The 26,465-nt window shown below is 44.5% G+C and overlaps 1 protein-coding gene across 2 annotated transcripts in view; it reads right to left on the bottom strand.

The window, feature by feature from the left end:
• CACNA1B (calcium voltage-gated channel subunit alpha1 B) overlaps window positions 1–26,465 on the bottom strand; it is a 213,671-nt gene that overhangs the window by 137,975 nt on the left and 49,231 nt on the right. The window contains exons 7-10 of one of the 2 annotated variants that reach the window (XM_087418671.1): window positions 9,195–9,298; window positions 5,813–5,928; window positions 5,044–5,100; window positions 3,746–3,835 (exon numbers count right to left, since the gene is read on the bottom strand). In XM_087418671.1, the coding sequence (XP_087274797.1) occupies window positions 3,746–3,835; window positions 5,044–5,100; window positions 5,813–5,928; window positions 9,195–9,298 (367 nt within the window). Of the gene's footprint in view, window positions 1–3,745; window positions 3,839–5,043; window positions 5,101–5,812; window positions 5,929–9,194; window positions 9,299–26,465 lie in introns of both variants that reach the window. The other variant, XM_087418670.1, reaches the window with a different exon arrangement.

A 26,465-nucleotide genomic window follows, 5' to 3' on the forward strand; every position in this document is an offset into this window, starting at 1 on the left:
TTCAGATCCCAGGTGTGGACTGACACTGCTCATCAGTCACACTGTGGTGGCGACCCACATAAAAAAATGGAGAAAGACTGGCACAGATGTCGGCTTGGGGCTAGTCTTCCTCAAGCAAAAAAAAAAAAAAAAAGAGGAAGATTGGCAATAGATGTTAGCTCAGGATGAATTTTCCTCAGCAGAAAAGAAAAAGACACAAAGAACTGGAAAATAAGATCAATAAACTTGATTTTTACAGATACACATACAACCTGATAGCTCCCTAAGCAGGACAGACACTTTTCTGCTCATGTTAATGAAACTTTTTTTAATCAGTCATGAACTTAGAGTTTGAAAACTTTTAAATGTAGAGATTTACTAGCCACGTTTTCTAATCATCTGATAAAATGAGAAATAATAAAAAGATGATCAAAATATCTCTGCTTATGAATTAAGAAGCACACTCCTAGATAACCTTTGACTCAAAGAGGAAAGTAAAGAAGTTACCTAGAAACCAATAAAAAGGAGGACATCACAGAGGAAAATGCACAGACAGCCTAAATGCCATTGTTATTAAAAAAGAAAGAAAGAAAGGAATGAATTACACATTTTAAGAAATCAGAAAAATAATAATAAAATAAATCAAAATAATGTAGAAAGATAAACTTAATAAAGATAAAAAAGGAAAATAATAAAATTGAAAACAAAAAATAGAAGGAAGGAAATCTAAAATCTGTTTACTTTAAATAATTGTTAATACATATTAACCCCACATGATCCTAATTAAGAAAATAGAGAGAAAGCAAAGATAAACACACTAACAACCAAAAAAAAGCTTAACCAAACTTAGCACGATCTAAGTCAGTCTCAGAGCCTCCAATACCTTCTACAGCAATAATGCTCTCTTTCATGTCTCCAGCCTGAACTCCAGACGCCAACATTTATAAAGAGCTCACTGGTTCTCCAGCATCTCAACTCAACGTGTCCTAAACCGAATTCTGGACATTAGTCCCCGCAAAACGCACTCACCTAGCAGTCCTGTCCCCTCAGGCAGGCTACTCTGTAGACACTTCCTGTGGAGCTAATCTTAATGTCTCTCTCTTTCTCTGACGCCACATCCAATGGTCAGCAAATCCCATGGGCTTGTCTTCCAAATATATCTAGAATCTAATCACTTAACATCCCCTTGGCTGCTGCCTCTAGATCCAAGCCACCGTCTGTTGGGTTTTACAGCAGCCTCCCAGTTGGTCGCCTGCTTCTGCCCTCTCTGCACCTGTCTCTCCTCCACCCGCAGCTGGAACCAGAGGACGTTCCCCCTCCGCAAACCCACCAAGGCTGCCAGAGTCGCTGCTGGGCATAGCCAGCTGAGCCTCTGATTTCCTCTTTTACTGCTCCCCCCAACCCATGTCATTTCACTGCAGCCACACTGGCCTCCTTGACATTCCTCACAGATGCCAGGCACACTTCTGCCTCAGGATCTTCTCACTTGTTGCTGAATGTTCTCTTCCCCTGGTGTCCCTTGGGCTGACTTCCTCACTTCTTTCAGCTCTTTACTCAAAGGCAACCTTCCTCCTGAGGCCTTCTATGGCCATTCTACTTAAAATTCCAACACCCCCAGGCCCTTCAAGCCCCCTCCCTTCTCTACGTTTTTTCTCTTTTTCACACATGGCACTGACATGCTGGATATTTCACTTGTCTTGTTTGTCGTCTGATGCCCCCACTGAAACAGAAACTCCAGAAGACGAAGAGTCTTCACTCTTTTACTCAGAGCTGTAGCCCCAATGCCTCCAACACTGACTGGCACATGATGCGCACTCAGTAAATATTTGTTGAGTGATTAAACAAATGACTGAACACAAGCGAGATTTAAAGAATTATGGGCGAACACTATATGCAGCTCTATAGAAATAAGTTTGAAAAGCCAAGAAAATAGAAGATTTCCTAACAAAGAATAATTTATAAAACTGGTTCAAGTTCTTTTTATTTTTTAACTAGATGAGTTCACAGTTTTATCTAACCTTTAAAGAACAGACAATTTAGGTGTTATTCAAATTATTCCAAGCCATACAAAAAGAACTCTCCAATTCATTTTACAAAATCAGAATAAAAACTCTAGGTAAAATAGGAATAGAGGGAACTACTTAAAAATAACACTCACATGATAAATTTGAAAACATTGTAATGAAATTCAGATCCACAACATTCATCGGTCTCTTAACAAACACAAACAACCCACTAGAAAAATGGACAGAGGATACAAAGAGTCACCAAAACCAAATTCAAATGAGAAACAAACATCTAGAAAGAGGTTCAAAATCACAAGTAGTGAAGGAAATAAGAATTACTGTCCCAGTTAAATATCACTTCATAATCATCAAACTGGCCTCAAACTGGCCAAAGTCAAAAGTAGCTGCAACGTGTAGCAGGATGAGGGCAAACACCTTCTCACACTGTCAAGGATGTGAAGTCACAGCCTTTCTGGAAAGCAGAATGGAGGCTGCGCTGAATGAGCAGCCCTTTCTCAGCAGCCCTGCTCTGGGAATCGATCCCACAGAGGCAAAGGCACTGGTAAGGAGAGACAGACGTTTATAGCATGGTTTTTGGCAGCATTTTTCATGGTGAAAAAAAACAACCTAAAAATAAATGAATGGCCACCAACAGGGTGCAGCTAAATAAATGATAGTGAATCCATACTATGGAATACCATGCAGCCATTTACGAGAGCGCACTAGAATTAGACTAATTGACGGGGAGGGGTTTCCAAAAGGTATTCATGAGAAAATTTTGTATGAAATCATTTCTGTAACGTGAAAAGACCCCAAAACTCTACAAGCATGTATGTGTTTATGTGTATGTTATCTGAGACGAGCATGGAGAAATAAAGAAGTAAATACATACATACACAAATGAATGAACACACAAATAACTTTTATCAAAGAGTTCTGTCTTATAAATGTCACAGTGTAATGGGAAACAGATCTTCTAATTCAAGTCCACTCGCAGACTTGTTGGAGAGCAAGGAAGTGCAGACTGGATTTGACCTGGTACCTCACAGTGAAAAGCTGCCATTACCAAGTGTTGGCCCCTCTCCCACAGGGCCAAGGGTAGAGGCCCACGGCTGAGTCCTCCTTTGCCACAGAATGCACAATAACAGCGCATTTGGTGGGAAAAGGCCCAGCCACTTCTCATACCAGACTGAGAGGAAGGGAACTAAAATGGATCTGCCTGATAAATTAACTGGAATTTTCCTCTGACCGTTTGAGAAGTGGGGGACGAAGCCAGGGCCTCAGAGGCAGCAGGCCCCAGGAAGGTGGAAGATAGGGGCTTAGGAGAGAGAGGGCCAGAACTTTCAGTCCCCAGAGAGTCAGTGACACACGCAGCCCTCTGGCCTTGGGATGTGACCGAGGGCGCTATGTCCACATGGGGGATGGCAGAGCCAAGAGCAGCCAGCAGCCAGTGAAGTGTATTGAAATGAATGAGCAGGCGGCACTGGGCACAATGGAACTTCCAGGAGCCATAGGCACAGCCCACTCCCATGGGCTTGGCCCTGGGAAAGAAATCTGAGCACACACTGGAGGGCGCTGTACTTCCTGCTGTCTGGGTGGACGTGGGACGAGCTTACTTGGGAGGGGTGGACAGTGGAGAAAGAGGGGAAGGAGGGTGGCCCCAGAGGGCTGGGAAGCCCAGGTCACAGGGAAGAAGCTGAGTGCACGTTCTATATGCAGTCACAGGCCCCACAGAGCTAGGAGGCCCTGAAGAGACTCACCAACAGCACAGAGGTCTGCAAACCGGTCTTCCCCCTCCTCTGCGTGGATCAGGTCGTTTCGGCTCTTCTTGGTGGCTGCTCTCTTCAACACTGCTTTAAACAAAGGGTGGGGGACAGGGGACTGCATGAGCCTGAGCCCTCAGCTGACCTGCCTCAAGGCTGGGGGTGCATTTCAGCCGAGGATGAAATTATTCTCCCAGTAACTAGCAGCCTTCCCCGATCTCCTGTCCTGAACCTGAAGCGGGGGGGTGGCGGGAGGATTCCTGACCCCCGCAGGCCCCTCTCAGTCCTCAGAGCAAAAGGGACAAGGAATTTTGAGGGTGGGTCTCGCTTTTCCTTCTCTCCACAATGATGTCAGTGGGGAAGGCCTGGCCTTCAGGGAGACCAGGACACGTCCATGTTGGGCAAGGCCAGGGCTGTAGCCGGCTGCCCCAGCAGCCACACTCCGAGGCCAGGTGAGACCAGAGAGATCAGGTCAGGTCTGCAGAGAGGCCAGCACAGACCTGCTCAGAGCCCCAGGCATGGGCCCAGCTGAGACCAGGGCAGGTGTGGCCATGCTGTCTGGCCCTGTCCTAAGCAGTGTGTGTGGAGAGAGGGGAGCCTTCCTGCCACGAGGCTATGCTGGTAGCCAGGGCCAGTGACCACAGCTACGCTAGCCCTCGCCCCTGCCCCAGGGGCCCCAAGTTGTGCTAGGAGTCTTTCCACTGCAATCTGGGAGCAGCATCACCCTGAACCCTGGGGACAGATACAGCTGGGTTTAAACCTGCAGCTTTAAAGCTTCTAGAAGCAGTGCTGTCCTACAGAACTTTCCATGATGACGGAAACATTCTATGTCTGCACTGACCAGTATGGGCGCCACCAGCCCCATCTGGCTCTTGAGCACTTGAAATGTGGTGAGTGAGACTGAGGAACTGGATTTTCACTTTTATTTCACTGTAATGTACTTACGTATGCTTACACAGTCACATGTAAGCTGCTGTGTTGGACAACACAGCTCTCGGGGCCCCCATGCTGTGAGCACAGGCTCCTCTGACTCCCTGGCTGAGACCTTGGTGGCCGTGGCCATGCTGTCTGAGCCCACTGTCAGCTCCTCCACTCTGGTCCATGGCAAGCAGCTCCCCAGGAGCATGCCGCTGACCACCACAGGGCTCCCTCCAGAACGGGCTCTGCCCAGCCTGTGTGCTGATGTGAGGGATGTGCAGGTGCCTGGCCCCACAGAGAGCATCCTGCATCGCACGTGCAAGCATGCACACCAAAGCTCTCTCGCTGGGCAAGGAGCACTAACAACAGTCACCTACCATCCAGAGGGGACTTCTCCTCCGCGTTCTTGTCCTCCTCAGCCAGCATGACCTCCTCTGCGAGTGAGACACAGTCTCAGGTTGGAGTCTTCCTCTCCCCAGCCTTGACAAGGGCTCATCCCCCAGGAACACACAGTGACAAAGGTGCACCTCTGCCCGCAAGACCCTGTCTTCTCAGCCCTTACACTTCCACAAGCCTGCGGAGCCCATGGCTGAGTTTTTTCTACCAAGACAGACACCTTCTATGTGTCCCACAGACAGTGGCTGTGAAGAGGGCACGGCTTGTTCCCACTCACAATCGCCCTCCCTGAGAGCAGCCTCCCCCGAGGTGAGTTCATCACCGAGAAGGCACAGGAGCCGGTGCCTCGCATGCAGGCAAGAATGTTGGCCTGGGGCTGGAGGAGGCGAGTCAGAAACTCCAGGTTTGACGGAGCCCAGAGGCAGGGCGCAGAAGGGCCTCAGGCTATGGGCAGGGCACGTGGGTCCGAAAGGCAAAAGCAGCTCTAGGCTGAGCCGTGCCAGCATCTTCCATTAAAAGGCCAGCATCCACACAACCTTATGGCTGCCTGGTGTCAGGACCCTGGGTGAGCTGGAGAGAAGCCCTCTTCACTACAAAGGCCTTTCAGAACATCTTAGCTCTCCACTGCTAGACTGGTCGAGTCCACTCCAGGTCCAGGGGACCCCAGCTGAAAGCTAGAGGGGACTTGGGGAGAGGGAACTGACAACAGCCAGGCCAGGAGCACTGCAACAGGCTCCCCCTGGTTCTCACCAGCCTTGAAGATCCACTCCAGGTACCCATTGAGCTCCCGTTCAATCTGCTGCTGCCGGCGGAGCTTCAGGAAGGCCCGGCGGTTCTCCACCCTCTCGCGCTCCTTGGCAAACTCTCTGTAATGTGCAGGGGCCAGGAAAGTAAGCAGATCAGGGTAGTGCGAACACACTCTCAGGCCCTACAGGTGTGCCGCCCAGAGGCAAAGGGAACCCAGAAGAGGCTGGGACAGGAGACGCATTCCACGGGCCACCCCTCCAGGCGAGCCCCCCCACCCCGGCCTCTTCTAACCTGAGCACTCAGAGGGCCCAGGTGAACACCCCTCCTCACTCCTACAGCACCTCAGTCCCCAGAGGGGGCTCCAGAGGGCAGGGACAATTCCACATCCCTCTGCCTAGAGCAGACATAGGCAGGCACCCTCCGACTGCCAACCCTGTCCTCTGCCATCCTACAGAGAGCTTCTGGACAAGAATTCCTTGCAAGAATTCGCTGCCTGCAAGACCTGCCTTCTCAGCCCTTACACTTCAAAGCCTGTAGAACTCCCACTGTTTCTCTCACTCTGTTTCTTCTTCGGGTTCAGACCCAAAGCCATTGCTAGAAGGAGGAGGGACAGACAGGAACAGGGGAAGAAAGGGTTGGACCAGGGCAGACCAGAGACAAAAGGAAAACATTCTAGAGTCCACGTAGCCCCCTCAACCAAACCTCAGGCTCATGAAGAGAAGGAGAGAGATCTTCTGCCCTTCTTGAGCCCTCAGCACCTCAGCCCCAGCCTCCCAGCCAAGCTTTTAGGCTCCTAGTGCCAGAAGGAAGCCATTCACATACAGACACAATAGTCCACACACACGCACACACATGAAACATGGACACACGCCCCCAGCATCCAGCCTGGCCAAGCCGTCTCAGCTCAGGCTTGGGGCAGAATCCAAGTCCCCGAAGAGAGGGCAGGCACACTCCCACAGCAAAATAGCAACGCCTGTTTTCAGCCATGGGGCTGTTTCTCCTCCAAGGAAAAGCAGCTGCTGGGCTTGGTGGAGCGGGTCTGGCAAGCCCGACTCTTGGCGCACAGCCAGCCTGACCAGGCCTGACCCCAAGCCCGCAGCCAGTGTCCACCAGGGCCTGAGATGCTGCAACCCTAGCAATGAGAGGAGAAGGCTCCCGTCTGGACTCCCCCATCCCTCCCAAGTCCCGAATTTACAGGAACACTGGGTCCCTTGTGGCCTCCCCATCCAGGCCAGCTCCCTGGGCCACGCCTGAGGTCAGGAGGGCCTGGGGGGCAGGGGTAGGGCAGCGACAATACTGCTTGAGTCCGTCTGAAAGCTACCAGCAGAAACTTGCTGTGGCCACCTAGGCCCTGCGCAGAGCAGCCACTTCTCACGTGGCGGCCAGCAGCAGGGCCTGCCCTCCCCTGGCTTCAGTTCTCACTGGTAAGAAGGGCCACAAGAGGAATCACTGACTCTGCTTCTCTGGGATGCTGGGAGAATGACAGCCCAGGGCATGAAGAACAAGGCTGAATCAGCTCCAAGCCGGCCTCTCCAGCAGCTCTCGCCCAGACGTGGCAGAGCTGGGGCTGGAGCAGGTCCTGCAGGGCAAGCTTTCTCCAGTCCAGGCTGTCAAGGCGGCATCTAATCACTGCTGCTTTGGAGTCTACCCAGCGTGGGACCCATATGCTGTGCACTGACCGCTGGCTTTAGAGGCCCATGCCATCTCCAAGCCTCCCCAGAGCTGGAGGAGAACCTGGGTCCCTCTGCTGGACCTGGATGCCTGAGGGAGGGCTCAGCTGAGACTGACTAAGAAAATCATCCTGTATCGCCCCATCCCCAGAGGACAGGATGCTCACAGGTGGGAGAAGGGCTGGGAAGACACACAGTTTGGGGACCTGCTCAGTGAGGGCCCATGCAGCCCCTCCCCCCAGGTTCCGTCCACCCCCAGTCCTTTCTGTACATTCTCCTGAGTGAGCCCCACAAAGCCACCCTAGGCAGGCTGCTCTCCCACCTCACCACAACCCACTTGTGCTCCTGCCAACTCCCCCATGCACTGTCCTCAGCACAGAGCCACCTTCCTCACAAGCCTGGCACTTGCCAGCCCCCGCACCCTCGCTCCCCCATACTTGCTGGCTCCAGCTCTAAGTGTCCCTGCAGCACAGACACCACACCCCTCTGTACCTCTGGGCCTGCACTCCAGCTCTTCTCTGCCTGGGAGACTCCCCTTCCTCCTTCACCAAGCTCATTCCTGGTCCCCCTTTGGGTCTCAGCTGAGATATCCCTTCCCCAGGTGCCTTCTCTGGGCCCCAGGCCTCCCCTGGCTTCCCCATCCCAGCTCAGAACAAGCAATTTCCCATCAGATTAGGAGTTCTACATCCGTCCCCTGGGCCGTGGGCTTGCCTGGTCCCTATGGAGGTGACTGTCACATCCTAGTGACAATCGTACCCCTTACAGGAGAGGACGGAGGCTAAGGACACATTTCAGAGCCAGAGCGCGTAGGTCTTGGCCCTCTGTCCTCTCTGTGGCTGTTCCTTTCTGGACCAATATGACACCTGCCCCTTGGGTCCACCAGCTCCCCGCAGCCCACCTCAGGAGCTCTGGGCCTGAGCAGGAATCTTCAGGATGAGCGGAATAGAGACATTCTCCTCCAACCTTACAGGGAGTCTGACGCCAAGGTGGGGGCAGGGAGGTGGGCCAGACCCGATGCCCTCTACCTCCTTCCCAGCTCGGCTTCCTCAGCCCTGTGCAAGGGCGGGAGCCACAAATACCAGCCCCAGTTATGCCCCTAAGCCCACGGCACTTCCTCAGCCCTTGGCCCTGTGCAGGACAGGAGGGTACCACATGCCCACAGGTATGATACGTCTACTCCCAATGCGGGTTGGGAAGCACCTTTCTCCAGGAGGGACTCTCAGCCCTGTGTCCTCCCTTGTCCTCTCCTGGAGGAGCTCAGCACAGAGAGGGGACCCGAGCAGAGGGGCAAGCCAGGGGTCAGGGCTGGGGTGGAGAGCTGGTGATCCCTGCAGCCGAGAGTCGGGGCCTCTCCGTCATCCTCCACTGCAGCAACAGAAGGGCTCTCTGGTCACCATGGCTGCCCAGAAACCTCACCATGGACCAGGTGAGATGCAGCAGCAACTCCTCCCCATGGTCAGAGGCCAGGGTGAAGGCCAAGGGTGACACAGAGGTAAGGAGGCCAGGGCCAGGGGACGGTCAAGGGAGAGGTCAGCATGGCAGCACAAGGAAAGGCTGCCCAGAGCTCAGGACGCTGGAGTCACTGCCATGGTGGGTGAGCCATGGGGCCAAGCCAGGCCCACCGACCCCACATCACACGTGCCCACGTCCGACTCCATCACCCGTGCCCTGCGCCTGCAGAGAAGGGCAGCACACCAGCCTGCACGGCCTCTTACCCCGAGAGCACGCCCAGCACCAGGTTGAGCATGAAGAAGGAGCCGATGATGATGAGAGGGATGAAGTAGAGCCAGTTCCAGGTGTTGCCAGCTGCATCGTTTGTCTGGAAGCAAGAGGAGATCACGAAGGACAGGTGGACAAGACACACAGCCCTGGCCGTGCAAGTGCCCTTGGCCCTTCTCCAACACCTGGCAGGGTCTAAGTCAGGGGAAGTCCAGGCAGGGAGGCTAGGGTCCAGACGGGGGACAGTCCAGGAAGGGGAACAGGGGGGTCCAGGCAGGACCCACAGTCAGACTTGCCTGCCCTTGCCCCACAGAGCTCTCTCTGGAGCTGCAGCTCCCAAAGGACCAAGGACACTTAGCACTCCTGGCCACCGCCTAGCAACGCTGCCAGGCCCAGGTGTAGTCCCAGGGAGCCAAAGGCTGCCCAGGGTATACTGAGGGCTGCATGCCCAGCCTCTGCCTGGACACCTCCCTTCCAGACTGCTGGTCATGCCAGGTAGCTCCAAAGACATTTCTCCGGCATGGAGCCCACAGGCCCCGAGGCCCAAGTCTGATCTTCTGTCTGAAGCAGTTCCAAAGCTCAGAGACAGCGAGCCCCACACCACATCCCCCCAGATGCACAGCAAGCCCACAAGTTCCCAGGGAGCAGTTCTTGCCATGTGCCTGGCCCAGGACAGAACCCAGCACTCAGGCGTGTCTACATAACTGGATGCAAAGCAGGGCCATCTGGCCCAGACCTTCTGATTTTTATAGCACAGCTCATAAAAGGGTATGTTCCTCTGAATCCAATTCATTTCCAGTTGTTGTTCTGCTTTTTTGGATCCCCAGTAGACTTGGCTGAGAGGGGCGGAGAACCTCCTTCTCCATACGAGTCTAGTGCTAGAAGTGAACCAAGACGGAGTGAGTGTTGTGGGTGGGTGACCCCCTGGCCCCTTTGTTCCTCGCTTCAGGGGCAGCTCAGAAGTCAATATCCAGGGCCCTGAGCAGGACAGAAGTGGGAGGGACAGCCTGGCACTGCCCCGTGGCTGGGGCTGATCTCCAGGGCCTGCTGTCAGGATTCCTGCCCTCCAGTGTCTGCTGGCCTGGGCAGGATTTGCAGACTCTACCCTGGATGTCCTGGGTCCCCTGGACTGACCACAGCTTGTGGCTTCTGATTCCCGGACACTGATTCCAGGCTGGCCGCCAAGATCTCTGGATCCTGACCCAGAACAGACATTCAGACTCCTGGTTCTAAGTGCTGTCCACGTTCCCTGACCACACCTCTGCCAGATCCATATGTAACTCCCACCTGTGGGCTACAAGGACCACCAAAGCCATCAATCTCCCAGAAGCGCACCCTCAAAACCTGCCTCCTTCCTGGAACAAGGAGAGATGTTGCTGCTGCAATCTCAGCCCCTCTCACCTACTTAAGGATTTGGCTCCTGTAATTTCCCCTTCTCTAATGGATCATTCCCATCTGCAGCCAAGCCACTCTGTTCTCATCTTAAAAAGCAAAACAAAACAAATCAGGACTTCACTTCTGGGAAGGTGGAGCAGACATACTCTTCCTTATTTCTCCCACTAAGCACAATTAATATTCTGCACGTTACACATACACCAAATCTAAGACTCTGAAAGGTGGAAAAAACAAAGCACACCACCTGGGACCTTTGAACCCACAGGAAGTTCCCTGATTTTTTTGGTCTTTTTCTTCATCTATCTCAGACTTGGAGCTGAAGAAGCCTGCAACCTGGAAATGCCAATAGGCACAGACAAAAAATGCACCAACAAAAGCCAGTGTAGCCAGGGATCCTAGACTTACACCCTCCCCAGATGGTAACAAGGCAACCAACCTGCCCAAACCCCAACCAGGTGACAGCAGAGAAGAACAGCAAGGAGTCAGGACACTCCTCCTCAACCAGTGGCTCACGAGCCCCCCATCCCACCTCACCTCCGTGGTATTAGTGGAGACCACATGGGGAGCCTGGACTTCCACTCCCATGTGGCGGTAAGGAGACACGCCAGCCCCACCCCACTGCGGTGCTCTCAGAGAGGCTTGTGGAGAGTCAGGACTTTCACCACACCCAGCAGTAACGAGGCCACACACCCCACCCACAGAGTGTGTGGAGACCATGTGGAGAGCAAGAAGGAGGCACGCCTAACCCTCCCAACCAGGGGAGTATCCTAGAGGCATAGTGGGGAACCAGAACTACCACCCCCACCCAGCAATAATGAGGCAGTGCCCCCTCTTCCCCTGACAGAATGGTCAGAGGAAGCCAGCTAAAACAAAAGGCTTAAACAAGACCCAGGGTCTCATGACATAATACCAAAAATGTCCAGTTTTCAATTAAAACTCATTTGCCATACCAAGAACCAGGAAGAGCAAAAACTGAGTGGAAAAAAGATAATCAATAGATGCTGTGATGGTTAGTTTTATGTGTGAACTTGACTGGGATATAGGTGCCTAGATATTTAGTCAAACATTACTCGGGGTATTTCTGCTAGTGTGTTTTTGGATGAGATTAACCTTTTAATTGATAGAGTAAAGCAGACTGTCCTCCATAATGTCGTGGGCCTCATCCAATCAGTTGAAGGCCTGAATAGAACAAAAAGACCTACCATCCCTCCAAGAGAAGATTCTCTAGTAGACTGCCTTCAGACATCATCTGCATCATTGGCTCTATTGGATCTCCCTCTGCTGGCTTTCAGACTGGAACTGCACCATCAGCTCTCCTAAGTCTTAAGCCTGCTAGCCTAAACTGCAGATTTGGACTTGCCAGCCTCCATAATCACATGAGCCAATTCCTAATAATAAATCCTATTGGTTCTATTTCTCTGGAGAACCCTGACTCATACAGATTGCCAACACTAATACGACAGAGATGATAGAAGTATCTGACAAATATTTTAAAGTAGCCATCATAAAATGCTTCAAAGAGTAATTGTGTACATACTTGAAACACATGAAAAATAGAAAGTCTCAAAAAAGAAATAGTAGCAGCAGATAAATAAAAGATACAAAGAAGAACCAAATGGAAAATTTAGAACTGAAAAATACAATAATAAAAATGAAAATCTCAATGGAAAGGCACAACAACAGAGTGGAGGGGACAGAGGAAAGAATCAGTAAATGGTAAAAGAGAACAGTAGAAATTACCCCATCCGATAAACAGAGAAAAATAGACTTAAAAAACAAAAAACAAACAAGAAAAAACCAGAACACAGCCTCGAAAACCTGTGGGACTATAACAAAAGATCTAACATTCATGTCATCAGAGTAGCCGAGTACTCTGATGAAAAAGAGGAGAAGGCTAAAAGTACTTAAATAAATAATGGCTGAAAACTTTCCAAATTTGGCAGGAAACATAAACATACAGATTCAAGAAACTGAGTGAATACAAATAGGATAAATTTAAAGAAATCCACAATAAGACATACCATAGTCAAACTTAGAAAAACTAAAGACAAAAGTCTTGAAAGTGGCAAGAAATGACACCTTACTCATAGAGGAAAAACAATTTAAACGATTTCTCATCAGAAACCATGGAGGCCAGAGGGAAGTGGCACATTATTTTTCAGGTGCTGAAAGAAAAGAATTGTCAACCCAGACACCTACACTCATCAAAAATATCCTTCAGGAATGAAGGGGAAATCAAGACATTCTCACGTTAAAAACTAAGGAAACTAGGAGAATTTGTCTACCCTAGTAGTAGTTCTACCCTAAGAGAATGGCTAACGAAAGTTCTCTAAACAGAAAGAAAATGATAAAAAAAAAAAGGAATTTTTGACCATTAGGAAAGAAGAAAAAGCAAGGAAAAGAGTAAAAATAGGGGTAAATAGATTTTCCTTGTCCTTTTGAGTTTTCTGAATTACATTTGATGGCAGAAGCAAAAATTATAACACACTCTGATGAGGTTCTAAATATATGTAAAGAAAATGTTTAAGATAACTGTATTATAAACGAGGGAGGGTAAAGAGATGTAAAAAGGTAAGGTTTATATACTTCACTTGAACAGGTAAAATGATGACACCAGTAGACTGAGATAAGTCTATATCTGGGACATAATATTATACAATACATACATACATATAATATATATAGTAATATATAAACACATATATATGTAGTAATATCTACTAAAAGAGCAAACAGATATACTTAAAAATACATAGATAAATCAAAATGGAATTCTAAAAAAAGTTCATGTAATACACATGAAGGTAGGAAAAAGAAACAGAGAAACAAAAAAAAAGAATAAACAGTAAACAAAAGCATAAAATGGCAGATTTGGGCTCTAACATATCAATAATTATATTAAATATAAATGGTCTGAATACAACAATTAAAAGACAAAGACTGGAATAATGGATTTAAAAAACATGACCCACCTATGTTTTATATACAAGAAATTCACTTCAAATATAACAATTTAGGTAGGTTGAAAGTAAAATATGGAAAAAGATGTCATACAAACATTAATCAAGATATGTCATACAAACATTAATCAAAACCGTAGTGCCTATATTAATATTAGATAAAATAGACTTCAGAACATAAAAAATTTAAGAGACAGAGGAAATATATAATGATAAAAGGGTCAATCCATCAAGAAGACACAGCAATTCTAAATGTGTATACACCCAACAACTGAGCTATAAAATATGTAAAGCAAAATAGATAGAACTGAAAGGAGAAATAGACAAATCCACAATAATAGTTGGAAACTTCAACATCTCTCTCTCAAAAACTGATAGAACAACTAGACAGAAAATCAACAAGGATATAAAAGAACTCACCATCAACCAACAGGATTTAATTGACATTTATATACATACTACACAAGAATATCAGTATACACATTCTTTTCAAGTGCCTACAAAACATATACTGAGAGAGACCATATCCTGAGCCAAAAAGCAAGCCTCAACAAACTTCAAAGAATTGAAATTCTTTTAAATTCAGTGTATTCTCTAACTACAATGGAATCAAACTAGAAATGAATGAAAGAAAGATAATGAAAAACTCTCTGAACATGAAGTAAACAAAACAATTCTAACTAATCCACGGTTCAAAGAGGAATTTTCAAGGAAAATTTTAAAATACATTGAATTGAATGAAAATGAAAATACAATATATCAAATTTGAAGGACATAGCTAAAGCAGTGCCAAGAAGGCAATTTATAGCACTAAACACATATATTACAAAAGAGGGAAAGTCTCAAATCAATAATCTAAGCTTCCACCTCAAGCAGTTAAAAAAAGAAGAGCAACATAAACCTAAATCAAGCAGAAGAAAGTAAATAATAAAGAGCAGAAATCAACAAAACTGAAAACAAAAACAGAGAAAATCAATTTTTTAAAAAGTTGGTTCCTTGGGAAAAAAATAAGTTAAATCAACATGCCTCTAGCAATATTGCCCAAGAAAAAAAGAGAGAAGACACAAATTATCAATATCAGGAAAGAAACAGGGGATATCACTATAGGCCTAGCAAACATCAAAATGATAATGAGGGAATACTACAAACAACTCTACATACATTTGACAATGTGGATGAAATGAACCAATTTCTCAAAAAACACAAACTATCACAACTCACTCTACATAAAATAGATAAATTTAATAGTCCTATAATTATTAAGGAAAGTGAAATTGTAATTTTAAACTCCCCCTCCCCCAAAAATAGACACATTAATCAATGGAATAGAATTGATGATCTAGAAATAAACCCTTACATTTATGATCGATTTTTTTTTTTTTGGTGAGAAAAATCGGATATGAGCTAACACCTGTTGCCAATCCACTTCTTTTTTTGCTTGAGGAAGATTGGCCCTGAGCTAACGTCTGTGTCAATCTTCCCCTATTTCGTATGTGGGTGGCCACCACAGCATGGCTTGACGAGTGGTGTAGGTCCCGCTTCCAGGATCCGCACCCAGGACCCAAACCCACGAACCTGGGCCGCCAAAGTGGAGCATGCCAAACCTAACCACTATGCCACCAGGCCTTCCCTGATCAATTGATTTTTTTTAACAAAGATGCCAAGACATTTTAATAGGGGAAAGAATAGTCTTTTCAACAAATGGTGCTGGGACAACTGGATATCCACATGCAAAAAAATGAAGTTGGGCCCCTACCTCACACCATATACAAAAATTATATCAAAATAAATCATAGACCTAAACAGAAGAGCAAAACCTAGAAAACTCTTAAAAGAAAACATAGTGGTAAATCTTCATGACTTTGGATTAGGTAATGGATTCTTAGATATGTGGTGAAAATAAAACAAGTGGTGAAATGTGTGGTGAAACAAGACAAGTGGTGAAAATAAAAATGGAAAAATTGGATTTTATAAAAATAAAAATCTTTTGTACCTCAAGTGACACCATCAAGAAAGTGAAAAGACAACCCACAGAATGTGAGAAAATATTTCCAAATCATATATCTGATAAGGGTCTAGTATCCATAATACACAAAGAAATCTTACAGGTCAATAACAAAATGACAAATAATCCAATTTTTAAATGGGCAAAGGATCTGAATACACATTTCTCCAAAGAAGATATATAAATGGTGTTATAAGCACATAAAAGGTGCTCAGCATCGTTAAGTCATTAGGGAAAAGCAAATCAAAGCCAAAATGAAATACCATTCACTTCATGGTTGGTTGGTTAAAATTAAAATTAAATTTTAATCTAATTTTAGTAGGATGGTTAAAATTAAAAAGATAGACAATAAGAAGTGTGGGTGAAGATGTGGAGAATTTGGAACTCTTGTGCATTCCTGGTGGGAAGGTAAAATGTTGCAACCACTTTGGAAACCAGTTTGGCAGTCAGCAAAAGGTTAAACATGGAGTCGCCGTAGGACCCAGCAATTCCACTCCTCAGTATCTACCTAAGAGAAATGAAAACACATTCCACACAAAAACATTTCCACACAAATGTTCATAGCAGCATTACTCATAATGTAAAAAAGTGGAAGCAACCCAAATGTCCATCAACTGATGAAATATAAACAAAATATGGTATAGCCACCCAATGGAATCATATTTTATAATAAAAGCAATGAAATACTGATACTTGCTACAACATAGATGGACCTTAAAAACACATAAGCCCACATATTGTATGACTCCATTTATATGAAATGTCTGGAATAGACTAATTTTTGCAGAGACAGAGATTTAGACTGAGGCGGAGTCAAGATGGCGGCGTAGGCAGACTCTGAACTCACCTCCTCCCGTGGACACAGCCAATTTACAACGACTCGTGGAAAAATTACCCCTGAGACAGAACTGAAAACTGGATAAGAGGAACTCCTGCAACAACGGACAATCCTAACTGGGGTAGAAGAGGCAGAGACTCCCTTCTAGAGAGGAAAAACGCCGCCTTCACAAGCCGCCAGCTTCACGGCCGCCGGGAGCAGCTCACAGGTACACAGCCTCCCTGGAGGCGCGGGGCCCTGAGCCGGGGAGCGCCCCCGCTGTGGGCATTTTGTGGACCCAGCACAATCGAGACCAGCGGCATAATGTCTGACTTTGCCTGCTACTAAAGCATTGGGTAGCACCCCCAGAAAACCCGGTTCACAAAGAAACTAAAACTGGCTCTTAAAGGGCCCGCGCACAAACTCACCCATTCCAGAAAGCATCCTAAAATCACCAGAAAGAAAGGTGCACAGTGCTTCAGTGACAAGAGACTCACCTAATAGGCCCTGAGTGCATCTCGGTGAGGGGTGAGACCTCTCCAGGGACTGGGACATTGGCGGCGGCCATTGTTGTGGCCTGGTGTGAGCGTGCTGACACAGACGCCATTGGAGTTCTCCCTGAGACCTGCTAGCCCAGGGTCTGCTCCACCCACTAGAGCACCGATTTAATCCAGCTCAGCCAGGGCAGGCAGCCCACCCTAGAGACTGGCCCCACCCAACAACAAGCCCTCAGGCAACGTGTGGGCCTGCATAGATTGGTGACTGGATTCTCTGCAGCCTGGCAACTGAGCTGACTTGAGCGGGGCAGGGTGTGCACAAGGAGCGGGTGGAGAGTGTGGGGTGGTGGCGGAGTGTGTAGGGCTCCCGCCGTGGAGAGACTGGGTCCGCTTGGGGAGGTCGGGGCGCTCACACGGGGCAGGACTGTGTTGACTGTGTGTGTGGACCTGTGGGCAACAGGGCTTGTCAGCTGCAGAAGACTTGTGCTTCTCAAAGACCCACATAGGAGGTTTGCCCCACCTTCCAAAGCCTGAAACAATTGGGTGCTCCTGTGCCTAAGGGCAGCCCCACCCAGCTGCAATCCTCAGAGAGCTGACAAGAGACCTAATAGGCTAGAGGTTTACGGCAATTGTAAGGCCCTGAGCCTAACAACCTGCCACACTGGGGGCCTACTCACTTAAAAGAAATACTGCAACACAAATGTGGTATTAGAACTTGCAGCCAACTGTGCTGGGGCTCCCCACAGCTGATAAAGAGACTGAAGGGCCCACAACAACTACAAGCAGCTGAGCATTACAACAGCTGGCCAGGAGCATAACTCAGCCTCCCTGGGCGCCTACAGGGAGAGCTAACAGGCCACAATAGAAGGACACACGTAGCCCACATAGGGGCCACCCCTGGAACATTGAGAAGTGAGGGAAGCACACTGGAAGCCTCCTAAGGCATCACTTACATAAGGTCACCTATCCAAGAGCAGTAGACGTAGCTGACCTACCTAATACATAGACACAAGCACAGGGAAAGAGGCAAAATGAGGAGGCAAAAGAATACATTCCAAGTAAGGGAACAGGACAAAACCCCAGAAAAGGAACTAAGTGAAACAGAAATGAGCAACCTACCTGACAGAGAGTTCAAACTAAGAGTGTTAAGGATGCTCACTGATCTGGGGAGAAGAATAGATGAACTCAGTGAGAATGTCAACAAAGAAATGGAAGATATAAAAAGAACCAATCAGAAATGAAGAATACAATACTGGAAATGAAAAATTCATTAGAGGGACTCAAAAGCAGAGTAGAGGATACAGAAGAACGGATCTGTGAGCTGGAAGAAAGACTAGAAGAAGTTACCCAAGGTGAACAGGTAAAAGAGAAAAGAATTAAAAAGAGTGAGGACAGTCTAAGGGACCTCTGGGACAACATCAAGCGCACTAACATCCGTGTTATAGGTGTCCCGGAAGGAGAAGAGCGAGACAAGGGGGCAGAGAATCTATTTCAAGAAATAATAGATGAAAACTTCCCTAACCTAAGGAAGGAAACAGACATCCAGGTACAGGAGGCACAGAGAGCCCCAAACAAGATAAACCCAAAGAGGCCCACACCAAGACACATCATAATCAAAATGTCCAGAATTAAAGATAAAGAGAGAATCCTAAAAGCCGCAAGAGAATGTCAAGTTACATACAAAGGAAACCCCATAAGGCTATCAGCTGACTTCTCAGCAGAAACCTTACAGGCTAGAAGAGAATGGCACGATATATTTAAAGTGCTAAAAGGAAAAAATTTACAGCCAAGAATACTCTACCCAGCAAGGTTATCATTCAAAATGGAAGGACAGATCAAAATTTTCCCAGATAAGCAAAAATTAAAGGAGTTTGTCACCAAGAAACCAGTGTTACAAGAAATGTTAAAGGGACTGATTTAAGGGGAAAAGAGAAGACCACAAATAGGAAAAATTATCTATTTCCACGATTAGAACGTAATGGATACAAATGCACAAAAAAGAGGTTGGATATGATATCAAAAACATAAAAGGAGGGAGGAGGGGAGTTAAAGAGTACAGCTTTCAGACAGAGGTCAAACTAAAGTGACCATCAATTCTGTATAGAAGAAGTAAGGAACAGAGAAGGACTACTAAAACACTGAGGGAAAAAAAAAAAGTTAAAAAATGGCAGTAAGTACATACTTATCAATAGCTACTTTAAACGTCAATGGACTAAATGCTCCAATTAAAAGGCATAGGGTGGCTGACTGGATAAAAAAACAAGACCCATATATCTGCTGCATACAAGAGACACACTTCAGACCTAAAGACACTCACAAACTGAAAGTGAAGGGATGGAAAAAGAAACTCCACGCAAATGGCAATGAAAAGAAAGCTGGGGTAGCAGTACTCATATCAGACAAAATAGACTTTAAAACAAAAACTGTAAAACGAGACAAAGAAGGGCATTACATAATGATCAAGGGAACAATCCAACAAGAGGATATAACACTTGTAAATATCTATGCACCCAATGTAGGTGCACCTAAATATATAAAGCAATTATTAACAGACATAAAAACAGAAATAGACAGTAACACAATAATAGTAGGGGACTTTAACACTCCACTTACACCAACGGATAGATCATCCAAACAGAAGATCAATAAGGAAACATTGGCCTTAAACGACACACTAGAACAGATGGACCTAGTAGATATATACAGAGCATTCCATCCAAAAACCGAAGAACACACGTTCTTTTCAAATGCACATGGAACATTCTCCAGGATTGATCACATATTAGGCCACAAAACAAGTCTCCATAAATTTAAGAAGATTGAAATAATACCAAGCATCTTTTTCTGACCACAACGGTATGAAACTAGAAATCAACTATAGGAAGAAAATCAGAAAAGCCACAAATACATGGAGATTAAACAAAATGCTACTGAACAACGATTGGGTTAACGAAGAAATCAAAGAAGAAATCAAAAATACCTGGAGACAAATGAAAATGAAAATACGACATGCCAGAATTTATGGGATACAGCAAAAGCGGTTCTAAGAGGGAAGTTTAAAGCAATACAGGCCTATCTCAACAAACAAGAAAAATCTCAAATAAACAATCTAACAATGCACCTAAAGGAACTGGAAAAAGAAGAACAAACAAAGCCCAAAATCAGTAGAAGAAGGGAAATAATAAAAATCAGAGCAGAAATAAATGAAATAGAGACCAAAAAACAATAGAAAAATTAATAAAACCAAGAGCTGGTTCTTTGAAAAGATCAACAAAATAGACAAACCTTTAGCTAGACTCACCAAGAAAAAAGAGAGAAGGCACAAATGAGTAAAATCAGAAATGAAAGAGGAGAGGTTACAACAGACACCTCAGAAATACAAAAGATTATAAGAGAATACTATGAAAAACTATATGCCAACCAATTCGACAATCTGGAAGAAATGGATAAATTCTTAGAATCATACAACCTTCCAAAACTGGATCAAGAAGAAGTAGAGAATTTGAATAGACCAATCACCAGTAAGGAGATCGAAACAGTAATCAAAAACCTCCCCAAAAATAAAAGTCCAGGACCAGACGGCTTCCTGGTGAATTCTACCAAACATTCAAAGAAGACTTAATACCTATCCTTCTCAAACTCTTCCAAAAATTGAGGAGGGGGAAGCTCCTAACTCATTCTACGAAGCTGACATTACCCTGATACCAAAACCAGACAAGGACAACACAAAAAGAAAATTACAGGCCAATATCACTGATGAACATCGATGCGAAAATCCTCAACAAAATACTAGCAAATCGCATACAACAATACATTAAAAAGATTATACACCATGATCAAGTGGGATTTATTCCAGGTATGCAGGGATGGTTTAACATTCGCAAATCAATCAACGTAATACACCACATTAATAAAATGAAGAACAAAAATCACATGATCATCTCAATAGATGCAGAGAAAGCATTTGACAAGATCCAGCATCCATTTATGATAAAAACTCTGAATAAAATGGGTATAGAAGGAAAGTACCTCAACATAATAAAGACCATATATGAGAAACCCACAGCTAATATCATCCTCAATGGTGAAAAACTGAAAGCTATCCCTCTAAGAACAGGAACCAGACAAGGATGCCCACTGTCACCACTCCTATTTAACATAGTATTGGAAGTCCTAGCCAGAGCAATCAGGCAAGAGAAAGAAATAAACGGGATCCAAATTGGAAAGGAAGAAGTGAAACTGTCACTATTTGCAGATGACATGATTTTATATATAGAAAACCCTAAAGAATCCACCAGAAAACTTTTAGAAGTAATAAACGAATATGGTAAAGTTGCAGGATACAAAATCAACATACAAAAATCAGTTGCATTTCTGTACACTAACAACGAAGTAGCAGAAAGAGAAATTAAGAATACCATCCCATTTACAATTGCAACAAAAAGAATAAAATACCTAGGAATAAACTTAACCAAAGAGGTGAAAGATCTGTACACCGAAAACTATAAAACATTTCTGAAAGAAATTGAAGAAGACACAAAGAAATGGAAAGATATTCCGTGCTCTTGGATTGGAAGAATTAACTTAGTTAAGATGTCCATACTTCCTAAAGCCATCTATAGATTCAATGCAATACCTATCAAAGTTCCAACAACATTTTTCACAGAAATAGAACAAAGAATCCTAAAATTTATATGGAACAACAAAAGACCCCGAATAGCTAAAGGAATCCTGAGAAAAAAGAACAAAGCTGGAGGTATCACACTCCCTGATTTCAAAATATACTACAAAGCTATAGTAACCAAAACAGCATGGTACTGGCACAAAAACAGACACACAGATCAATGGAATAGAATCGAAAGCCCAGAAATAAACCCACACATCTATGGACAGCTAATCTTTGACAAAGGAGCCAAGAACATACAATGGGGAAAAGAAAGTCTCTTCAACAAATGGTGTTGGGAAAACTGGATAGCCACATGCAAAAATGAAAGTAGACCCTTACCTTACACCATACACAAAAATTAACTCCAAATGGATTAAAGACTTGAATGTAAGACCTGAAACTGTGAAAGTTCTAGAAGAAAACATAGGCAGTACGCTCTTCGACATCGGTCTTAGCAACATCTTTTCAAACACCACATCTGACCGGGCAAGAGAAACAATAGAAAAAATAAACAAATGGGACTACATCAAACTAAAAAGCTTCTGCACAGCAAAGGAAACCATCAACAAAACGAAAAGACAACCTAACAATTGGGAGAAGATATTTGCAAACCATACATCTGATAAGGGCTTAATCTCCAAAATATATAAAGAACTCATGCATCTCAACAACAAAAAACTACCAACCCAATTAAAAAATGGGCAAAAGACCTGAACAGACATTTCTCCAAAGAAGATATACAGATGGCCAACAGACACATGAAAAGATGTTCAAAATCACTAACTATCAGGGAAATGCAAATCAAAACTACAATGAGATATCACCTCACGCCCGTCAGAATGGCTATAATTAACAAGACAGGAAACAACATGTGTTGGAGAGGTTGTGGAGAGAAGGGAACTCTCATACACTGCTGGTGGGAGTGCAAACTGGTGCAGCCACTATGGAAAACAGTATGGAGATTCCTCAAAAATCAACGATAGAACTACCATATGATCCAGCTATTCCACTGTTGGGTATTTATCCAAAGAACTTGAAAACACCAATTTGCAAAGGTACATGCACCCCTGTGTTCATTGCAGCCTTATTCACGATAGCCAAGACTTGAGAGCACCGTAAGTGCCCATCAAGGGACGAATGGATAAAGAAGCTTTGGTATATATACACAATGGAATACTACTCAGCCATAAGAAACGATGAAATCCAGCCATTTGTGACAACATGGATGGACATTGAGGGTATAATGCAAAGTGAAATAAGTCAGAGGGAGAAGGTCAAATACCGTATGATTTCCTTCATTAAGTAGTAGATAATAACAACAATAAACAAACACATAGGGACAGAGATTGGATTGGTGGTTACCAGAGGGGAAGGGAGGAGGGAGGAGGGTGAAAGGGATAATTCGGTACATGTGTGTGGTGATGGGTTGTAATTAGTATTTTGGTGGTGAACATGATGTAGTCCATGCAGAAATAGAAGTACAATGATGTACACCTGAAATTTTTACAATGTTATAAACCAATGTTACTGCAATAAACAAAAAATTAAAAAAAAAAAAGAAATATACTGGTGGTTGCCAGGCTGGGGGGAATGGAGGAATGGGGAGTGACTGCTAATGGATACAGGGTTTCTTTTTTGATTGACAAAAATCTTCAAAAATTAGATAATGGTGATGATTGCGCAGCCCTGTGAACATACAAAAATGATTGAACTGTACACTTTAAAGTGGTGAATTTTATGGTATGTGAATTATAGCCCCAAAAAAGTGTTATTTGAAAAAAAATTCCATAAATGAAATCTCTAGGCCCACATTATAGAATTCTACCAAATACCTTGAAAAGAATTAACACCACTTATACACAATCTCTTCCAGAAAATAGAAGAGAAGGAATTACTTTCCAATTCATTTTATAATGCTTGTATTACCCTGATACCAAAACCAAACAAAGATAGCACAAAAAAAAAGAAAATTACAGACCAAAAGCCCTCATGAATAGAGATGCAGGAATCCTTAATAAAATATTAGCAAATAGAATTAAGCAATATATAAAAAGAATTATATACCATGACCACGTAGGGTTTATTCCAGGAATGCAAGGCTGGTTCAATATTCAAAAGTCAATTAATGTAGCCCATCATATTAACAGTCTAAAGGGAAAAAAATCACATATTTATATCAATGTAAAAAATGTATTTTACAAAATTCAACACCCACTTATGATAAAAACTCTCAGAAAAGTAGGAATAGGAGAACTGCCTCAACTTGATAAAGAACATCTACAAAAAACAAAAATAAAAAACTTACAGCTAATATTAGACTTAGTAGTGAAACACTGAATGCTTTTCCCCTAAGTTTGGGAGCATAAAAACTATGGCTACTCTCACTACCCTTGTTCAACATAATGCTGGAAGTTTTACCCAGTGCAATAAGGCAAGAAGAGGAAATAAAAGGCATACAGATCAGAAAGGAAGAAATAAACTGTTCCTGTTTTCAGATGATGTGCTTGTCTATACAGGAAATCCCAAGGAATCTCCTAGAACTAATAAGTGAGTTCAGCAAGGTCGCAGGATACAACATCAACATACACAAATCAATTGTATTTCTATATACTAGCAATTAAAACATGGACACCAAAATTTAAAATACAATACCATTTACAACCAAACAAAACATATGCAGGACTTGTATGCTGAAAACTACAAAACGCTGATTAAAGAAGTCAAAGACAATCTGAATAAATAAAGAGAAATACCATGTTCATGGATTGGAAGATTCAACACGGTAAAGATGTCAATTCTTCCAAATTGAATAAAATCAGTCTACTTGGTTTAAAAGATTTATTATATAACTACAGTAATGAAGATTGTGTGGTATTGGCAGAGGGATAGACACACAGATCATGGGAACAGAAGTAGACCCAACAAATATGCCCAACTGTTTTTTTGGCAAAGGTGCAAAAACAATCCAATGGAAGAACTACACCCTTTTCAACAAGCAGTACTAGAGCAACTGGACATCTGTAGAAGGAAGGAAGGAAGGAAGGAAGGAAGGAAGGGAGGGAGGGAGGGAGGGGGGAAGGGAGGGAGGAAGGAGGGAGGGAGGCAGAAAAGAAGGAAGGAAGGGAGGGAGGGAGGAAGGAAGGAAGTGAGGTAGGAAGAGAGGGAGGGAGGGATAGATGGATGGAGGGAGGGAAGGAGGGAGTAAGAAAGAAAGAAAAAAGAACCTCAACCTAAACCTCACACTTTATACAAAAATTAACTCAAAATGGACCACAGACTTATTTGTAAAATATACAACTTTTAGGAAAAAACACAGGAGAAAATCTTCAGGATTTAGGACTAGACAAAGAGTTCTTAGACTTGACACCAAAAGCCCAATCCACAAAAGGAAAAATTGATAAACTGGAGTTTATCAAAATTTAAAATGCTTGTTCTGGGAAAGACTAGGTAAAGAGTATGACAAGACAGGCACTGACCAGGAGAAAATATTTGCAAACCACATATCTGACAAAGAACTAGTATCTAGAATATATAAAAACTCTACAGTAAAAGAACAATCCAAACAGACCATGGGCAAAAGATACAAAGAGATATTTCACCGAAGGAAATATACAAATGGAAAATAAATATGAAAAGATGCTTAACATCATTAGCCCTTAGGAAGTGCTGATTAAAACCACAGTGATATACAGGCCAGCCCCAATGGCGTAGTGGTTGTGTTTGGCGCATTCCGCTTGGGCAGCCCAGGTTCAGTTCCTGGGCATGGACCTACAGCATTCGTCAGAGGCCATGCTGTGGCAGCCCACATACAAAATAGAGGAGGACTAGCCACAGATGTTAACTCAGGGCGAATCTTCCTCAGCAAAAAAAAAAAAAAAAACCCACAATGATATATCACTACACACTTATGAGAATGGCTAAAGGTAAAAACAGTGACATCAGCAAATACTGGCAAGGATGCAGCACAACTATATTATTCATAAACTGCTGGTGAGATTGTAAAAGAATACAGCCCTCTAGAAAAGTTTTAGTTTCTTAAAAAACTAAACATGTAACTGCTATACAACTCAGGAATCCCAGTCTTTGGCGTTTATCCCAGAGAAATGAAAAGTAATGTTTGTACAAAAACCTGTACAGAAATGTGTAGAGCAACTTTATTCACAAAAGCCCCAAACTGGAAACAATCCAGATGTCCTTTAAAAAGTGGACGTTACACAAACTGTAGTCCACCCATACCATGGAAGACCACTCAGCAATAAAAAGGAACAAACTACTGACACACACAATAATTGGGATGAATCTCCACAGAATTATGCTGAGTGAAAGTAGCCAATACCAAAAAGTTACATACAGTATGGTTTCATCTATATAACCATCTGGAAATGGTAAAGTTATAGATCCGCAAACAGATCAGTGGTTATCAGGGATTGAGGAGGGGGTGAGGGCAAGAGAGAAATGGGCATGGCTATAAAAAAGCAGCATGAGGGATCCTCCTGCGGATGGAACATTCTGCATCTTGACTGCATCAGTGTCAACATCCTGGTTGTGTTATATGTCAGTTTTGCAGGTTGCACCACTAGAGGAAACAGGGTAAAGGATGCCTGGCATCTTTCTGTATTATTTCTTACAGCTGCGTGTGAACCTGCAATTATCTCAAATAAAAAGTCTATAAATTTAAAAAGCAAGCCAATTCCCTTATCTCCCTGCAGTTACCTCTCACTGCCCTGATCCCCTCCACAGGGAAAATCCTTCAAAGAGTTGACTATACTTGCCATTCTCACTTCCGTGCCTCCCTCTCCCTGTAACCTACACATTCCATGGTTTTAACCCCACCACTGAAACTGCTCATCAGGTTTACCAACATCTTGCCTGACCTCTCAGCACATGTGACCTGGTGGATCACTCTTTGCTCCGCTTCCAAGACACA

This window comes from Ceratotherium simum, chromosome 29, assembly GCF_057802395.1.
Source record: "Ceratotherium simum simum isolate JZ-2026a chromosome 29, ASM5780239v1, whole genome shotgun sequence".
Lineage (NCBI taxonomy): Eukaryota > Metazoa > Chordata > Mammalia > Perissodactyla > Rhinocerotidae > Ceratotherium > Ceratotherium simum.